Source organism: Populus alba, chromosome 3 (assembly GCF_005239225.2).
Source record: "Populus alba chromosome 3, ASM523922v2, whole genome shotgun sequence".
NCBI lineage: Eukaryota > Viridiplantae > Streptophyta > Magnoliopsida > Malpighiales > Salicaceae > Populus > Populus alba.
The window spans coordinates 10,465,073-10,472,765 of record NC_133286.1 but is presented as its reverse complement, the minus strand read 5'-3'; the positions used below and the strand labels follow the sequence as shown (position 1 = coordinate 10,472,765).

General features: G+C 30.8%; 1 protein-coding gene across 2 annotated transcripts; it reads left to right on the top strand.

Moving 5' to 3' along the window:
* Positions 1-1,167: 1,167 nt before the first annotated feature.
* Positions 1,168-3,331, top strand: LOC118038030 (growth-regulating factor 1). 2 transcript variants are annotated; one of them, XM_073407822.1, is made up of 4 exons: positions 1,168-1,647; positions 1,743-2,202; positions 2,318-2,655; positions 2,764-3,331. In XM_073407822.1, exons 1-4 carry the CDS (start codon positions 1,461-1,463, stop codon positions 2,769-2,771), a joined length of 993 nt encoding a protein of 330 aa, XP_073263923.1. In that variant the 5' UTR covers positions 1,168-1,460; the 3' UTR covers positions 2,772-3,331. The 2 variants fall into 2 exon arrangements, with proteins under 2 accessions (XP_073263923.1, XP_034900178.1); XM_035044287.2 differs by having other exon boundaries at positions 1,172-1,647; positions 2,300-2,655; positions 2,764-3,328.
* The last annotated feature ends 4,362 nt before the right edge of the window (positions 3,332-7,693 follow it).

The window sequence follows — 7,693 nt, the reverse complement described above, 5'->3', positions numbered from 1 at the left end:
ACCCCAGGTGAGCACGAGACCTATATATGTGAATCTGCAAATTACTTGCTGGCAACCAGAAATAATGGTTCTTCACTGTTCACGGTGAAGGAAGGGTGAGTAGCTAATATGGAAAGAGATATATTCAAGAAAATCTAATTCTGGAAACTTTGGGTTAATGAATGAGAAAGCTGAGTTAGTTGAGGCACAGTAATGGAGGACAGGCATGTGTTTTGGGGCAGAGCAAAAGCACTGTGCAGAAGTGTAAACTGTCCCCACCTCTCCTCCCCCTCCTTTCCTCCTAGTCAGGTGCACTTCCCTGCCACCTGCTGCCATTTTCCAACTGAGGAAGAAAAAGGTTCTTAAACCTGCTACCAAACAAGTTTATACCTCCCTCTAACCAGTAGTTTCTCCATTGCACTATTATGGCATCTTCACTGTTGTGCTTATCGAATTGCATCTTCCCCGCCCTGTGCCTCTTCCATGTTGCAACGCAAATAAATAATTTCATTTTATGGCTGACGATATGAACCATTTCCTGGCTTTACCTGTCAACTGAGTTGCAGAATTGCTCGACTTTTTATTGGGAGAAATTCTCTGAAGAGACTGTATAGTTAGTTCTGACTGATACTACAGTATGAATGGTGTGTGCATAAATATGTAATTTATCAACAAAAACTTGAAATGGGAGAATCGATCACGTGCTCATATATACGAAAAATAATTTTTCAAGTGAACTGGTTATATATACACTCTATGTCTTGCAACTAATCTTTACGATCATGTAAGAACTCGACCCTTAATCCACTATCTTCAAGGTCTGTGTGTTAAAACTGGAAAAAAAAAAAAAAAAAAAAAATGGTGACTAAAGCCAGGCCTTAGTTTCTTACATTCAAATCAAGAGGTGTATATATGACACAAGCATTGAGTCTAGTTGTCTTACAAAAACATGGAAAAGATTAATGCTACATACACTTTAAGACTATATTATTTGCAGATTCACATAATATATAGACAAGGCACTCATTTCCATGTCCATAATGTGGAGACAGCAAAACCAAAGGTCTTGCAAGGCTAACCCTATTGTTCATTATTTTTAATTGTTTTCAGATTTTTATACTTTGTTTGTACATTTGTTTATGGATTTATGCAGTGATGTCAGAGACAAGGTTAACAGTAGCAGCAGCAGCAGCAGCAGAGGTGCAGTCATATTAGGAGAAGACTCATTAAGTACTAGAGGGAGAGAGGATGTTGCAGCAGTTTTATATATCAGAGCCATTAGTTTTTATTCATGCACAGAAGAAGATTCTGCTAGCAATGGACTCTGAGATAATACATTTCAAAATTATCAGCCCCAACTAGAACAACTGCTACAGCAAAAAAAAAAAAAAAACCTTTCTTTTGTCTCTGAAATCTCTCTATAATTGACAACTTGCTAATCCTTTTAATTGGTTCTTTTCGGCTTCTTTTTCTACTCAAATATGTTGAACACAACAAGTGCTAGAAATAGCCTTCTTTTTACTGCAACTCAATGGCATGAGCTAGAACACCAAGCTCTCATCTACAAATACATGGTCTCTGGTGTCCCTGTTCCTCCGGAACTCCTCTATTCTATCAAAAGAAGCTTGGAATCTTCTTTGGCATCAAGACTCTTTCCTCATCAACCTAGTAAGCTGATCTGTGCTTATTTCTTTGAATGTTGTTTTCTTTTTAATAATAAAAAAAGGTGTTCAGAAGAAAGTTGGGAATGTGTGTTTTTGCAGCTGGGTGGGGTTGTTTTCAGGCGGGTGGTGGCAGAAAAGCAGACCCAGAGCCAGGAAGGTGCAGAAGAACTGATGGAAAGAAATGGAGGTGCTCAAAAGAAGCATTCCCAGACTCCAAGTACTGTGAGAGGCACATGCACAGAGGCAGGAATCGTTCAAGAAAGCCTGTGGAACTTGCATCAGCTACCACAACAGCAGCAATTCCCTTAACATCAATCAACAGAAACCTCTATAACAACACTGTTTCGCCCTCCAGTTCCTCTTATTCTTTCTCTAACCTTTCTTCTTCTATGGAATCTGAAATTTATGCCCATCAAGATTCCAGCCGCAGCGCCTTCCTTTATCCTCATTCTTCATCTTCTGGTCCTACAGCTGGTTCTGGTTTTTCACCTCAAAACAGCACCACTCATAACCTGTTCTTGGACTGTGGATCTTCTCCTCATGCTGATAAAGAGTATAGGTGTGTGTAAGTTCTGAAAACATATCCGTTGCTTATATGTTTCGGTTCCTTTTGGTTTCATGGTTTAAATTTAATTTCCGTTACATTAATTTCAAAGGTATTCTCATGGAATAAGGGAGTATGTGGACGAGAGAGCTTTCTTCCCAGATGCTTTAGGGAGTGCAAGAGGCGTACAAGACTCATACAATCAATTGACAATGAGTTCCTACAAAGGCTACTCGCAGTCACAGTTTCAAAGCTTTGCTAATACTTCTAAAGAAGAGCAGCAACAACCAGGGCACCATTGCTTTGTTTTGGGCACTGATATTATCAAGTCATCAGCTACAAGGTCAATCAAGTTGGAGAAAGAACCTGAAACCCAGAAGCCATTGCACCATTTCTTTGGTGAGTGGGAACCGAGGGATGCAGACTCCGGGCTTGATCTTGCATCCAGTTCAAGACCTCACGACAATGGTAATTATAAAAAATAATCATCTCAATAATATTGTAAGCAAATATCTGTTATCCTTGCTTCTTGTACCCTTTTCTGTCTTCATGTAACAGGATACTCATGTTTCGCAGATGATTGAAGTCTTCAATAATGGATCCTTGTAATCTAGCCAAAACAGTACTTGCTCGTGGTCAATGACTTTCTTGCATCAGATGCCGAAATTATGGCCAGGGTTCTTTTGGCACTGAAGATGAAATAGTGTAGGGCCACTAGAGGATTCCTGTCTTTTGCCTCTTTGATCATTATTTTTCTTTTCCCCTTCCAAGAAACATGTTTGAAATTTGTAGACTTGCTTGTTTGACTGGAAGCAAGTGTGTGCGCTTCAGGCTCCACGGCAGTAGAGTTAGAAGCTAGCAATAATTTCTCTCTCTTTCGGCATTTGAACACTCCCCTGTTTAAGCTGGAAATCTATGAAGATAAAAAAACCCTTTTAATCTGTGATCATCAGAGAGGACAAAAGACTTGAAATTGATTAATTATTATTGGATAATATATGTAAATATATGCATCATCCACAGGATAATTACTGTCTCTTTTATTCTCTGAATTAAACAGGGGGGCCAAGCTTTCTATCAACTAAAGATTGAAAGCCATTCCTCAAGTAAGACAGCTTTCACTTCCTGTGCTCTTAGACAGAAATTAGCTCCACCTGCTGAAGATTATTCTTCTTCTTTTTTTCATGAAGAATGCAGCTCAATTTTCCGTTAAATCTTATTTTTTATTGCAATTTGGGTGCTTTAAAGAATACCAAGGGGCTTAACCAAAACAATATCAAGAAATTTAACACGATACGCCTGGGATGAGTTGACGGTTTTCAATAACAAATACTTGATACTAACTAGATTTTTTTTTATTTTATTTTGAGGTGGATCATTTTTATTTTTTTTTAACATAAAAAAAATAAAAAATATTTAAACAAAAATAACTTGAGTAAATTTAAGATAACTTGATTAATTCGTGACTCTGAATAACTATAAAAAAAGAAAGGAAAAAAATTAGAAAAGTTCAAGATTCAATAAAGCTAATTTCAAATGATAAAATTAAAAAAATCAATTTAGAAAAAAAGACACACAAAAAAAAAAAAACTCAAGTCAACATGGGTTCACTTAATTAACCATCACTCGTGAAACGAGATTGAAATAAGAAAAACATTTTTTTAAAAAAAAAAATAGCTTAAAAAAAAGTATCAAAGTTAAATAAATAAATAAATAACTTAGAAAAAAACACTTGAGTCACCTTGGATTAACCTAATAAACCTGTAACTTGGGATAATTCCATAGAAATAAAAAGCATAAAAAAAAATCTCAAGAAATTTAAAAAAAAAAAAAAAAAAAAAAAAAAAAAAAACTAAACCAACTTTGATTTAACTTGTCTAACTCGTGACTCAAAATAACCTTAGAGGGAGGAAATGAGAAAAAAATAGAAAGTTCAAGGCCCATTAGCCTAATATCAAATGATAAAATTAAATAAAAAAATCATAGTTAAATCTGGTTAATCTTTGAAACCAACAAACCTGATCAGGAGACCAAGATCACCTCAAAAAAGAAAAGAAAATAATTTTCAAAAAAAAAATTTAACCATCAAAAAGTAAAAAAAGAAAGCAAATAATAATTAAAACAATGATGACCAAATATAATATAAAAACTAGTTAAAGAAAATAATGATGGGCTTAATCAAAAACTAAAATAAAATAAGAAAGGATAAAGAAAGAAATTGAAAGAATAAGCATCAAAATTGACTGAAAAATAAAATAAAATATTGAGGGACAAAATTGAAAGAAAGAAAATTATGAAAAGGATAAAAAAAAATTAAAGAATGAGGATTAAAATTAAATAAAAAAAAATGAAAGAAACTGTTGAAAGAAAAAAAATATGAAAAGGATAAAAAAAAGAAATTAAAAGAATGAGAAACAAAATTAAAAAAAAAATATTGAGGGACAAATTGAAAAAAAAAACAACTTAAGAAAAGAAAGAAAAAAGAGCATGATCAAAACCGGGAAAAAGAAGAAGAAGAAATAAATGAAATAAAATATTAATAGACAAAATTGAAAGGAAAAAAACAAATCAAGAAAAGATTAAAAAATAATAAAAATATTGAGTACCTTATTTGATATAAAAACTAAACAAAATCAAAAGAAAAGGGATTTAATTGAAAAAAAAAACTAAAATAAATGAAGATCAATTAAAAAAACAGTATAATTGAAAGACAAAATAAACAGTAGAACAACCTTTATTTTTTTTCTAACTAATTTTAAGGAGGGGAAAGAGAAATTGGAGGGAGGAGAAAAAACTCAATCATCTTCTAAATATCATGATTTGAGCCGCAAGTGTCGGTCCAATAGCTTCACCTTCATTTGATGCTTTGGACAGCATGACAATTGAGAAATTTTGGTCACATGACAACAACCTTTTCTTTTTTATTATTATTTTTTATTTTTAAAAATACTAATTTGTCCCTAATACAAATACAAATAAATTATAACAAAAGAAACATGAGAAAAATACTAAATTATTCATTCAACTCATCTTTTAATTTTTTTTGACTTTAAGAATACCGAAGTAATTATACTATTTGTAAAAGAAAATTACGCAAAAACCCTCTTACTCTTTTTTTTTTCATTATAAGGATATTTATATAATCCAATTATATATATATATATATATATTAAAGAGAAATGATAATTACACTGTATAAATACACATTGAATTACCAAGTTTTTTATAATTTAAAAAGGTGTTAATGTCCCATCTCTCCTCTTATAAGAGTCTTGAATCATAACTTCTCCTTTATAATAATAATAACAATAATAAAAGAATAATATTTACGTTAATTTAAAAAGTTGTCAAGGTTCGTTGACTAGCAATAAGTGTTTTTTTAGACATCTTCAATAAAAAGGAATTTTTAAGTAGGACAAAAAACATTGAATTTCAACACCATATAATTATTTTGTTTCAAATATTACTTTTTTAATAATTAGGTCAGGTTCGAATTAGTTATGCATAAGGCTATTTTCCTCAATTTAGATGTGAATATCTATTGAATGAATATTCATGAGAATGATAAATTGAAAAATAATTAAAATAGAATGATGGTTGGAAAATGATTAAAATTATTGGATAAATTATGAAGTATGTACATAGCAAGAAATTTAAATGAAGAAAAAAAAAACAAAGACAAAAGGCAGGGAAAGGGAAAAACCTGGGTAGAAAGCAGGGAATAATCAAGAACCTGCTGTAGCTCCAAATTCCAGCTGCAGCTGCAGAGTTGAGGGTGGCAGCAATTCAGGAAAAGTCAACAGCCAAGGAAAAAAAACCAGGTGAAACAACCTCTCACAAAAACCAATTAGCACTAATCAACTGATATTGGGAAAAACTTTTCGTGTGATTTTCTTTACACAGATTAATTAACCATAAATTTAATTAATTGTTCGGTTATGCACCATATGTTAATTAAAATTATATTATTGTTTCTTAGCATGATATTTAATTAATATCATAATTTAGAGTTGTAATATATTTTATCCATTAAAAAAATTAAAAACTAGTTCTTAGCATAATTTCGAAACCCGGTCCGATCCGGTGGATCGATCCAAGGCTGAAATCAAGCAGGGTTTTAAAAAAAATAGAGAAAGTGAAAATCAAGAATGACCCAACTGAATCGGTGGATTGATTCGGTAAAGATCCGGTTACAATCTATTAACTTTTAGTTTTTTTTACTAAATCAATATTGTTTTAATTTTTTAAAAAAATCAGAATTAAACTGAATAACCTAATTAAAATTTAAAATTTGAATTTTGAACCGAATCAATCACCATTCTGAATTTAAAAACTATGGTCCCGAGAGTTAGAAAATAAAAACCTGAGAACTAGAAAGAAAAAAAATTGTTTGATCCCCGTTATAATCAATTTGTTTTCTTTATGACGGCGAGAATTACAATCCAATGTAGAAATGGGACACGTCAATGAAATGCGAAGGATACTTTAACCAAAATTATGAAATCTGGCCAGGCATGTTAAGCTTACCTGGATCTTGGTGACCGGGATTCTGGTGAGGTTTTTTAAAAAAATAATAATAATAAGGTTTATAATTAGCTTGATTAATCTCATGTTACCTATTAGATGAACTTGAAATTTGAGTGATTCATCATAATCTAGGTAAGATTATATATATATATATATATATATATATATATATATATATATATATTTTTTTAATAAATCTAAAAAATATAAATCTAATTTAAAAATACTTAGCCTCCCATATCTTTTTTTATATAACTTATATCCATATAAATTTTTTACTAATTTTTTTTATGTGAGATAACTATATATAACTTATATTTATATGGATTGTTTCTTAACTTTTTAATTTGAGATAATTATCATACTCTTCACATTTCTTGTTTTATAACTTATATTCACATATATTATTATTTTTTTATATATGAAATAACAATACTAAACCTATTTTTTTTAATAATCTATTTTCACATGAATTATTTTTTAAGTTTTAAATACATGATAATAATACTACAATTTACTTTCTTTTCTTTTTTATATTTTACATTCGCATGGATTTTATTTTAATTTTTCAACATAACATAACTATACTACATTTTATATATTTTTTTCATTTAATTTATTAAAACCTCAAAAAAAAAATTTATAACTATTACTCTAACAACACTGCATATGATAAAGGGAATAAGGAAAACAGCCAGTGTCAAGGCATAATTTTCTTTGAAAAAGAGTTAAAATGATGAAAGGAATAAAAAAATGATTTCCAAAGCATTGATAAGAACAAGAAAATCATACACGGCAAAGAAATGCTGACTTTGCAAAAAAGCAGACATGACCTTCAATTCAACCTAGCGCAGGCTTTGATGCAATAGTATACCCTAAACTTTGATTTTATTTATTTATTTATTTATTTTTGTCTTTTTTTACCAACCCATTATATATAAATCAATCTCATTGGAGCAACAAGGTAATGGATGCATAG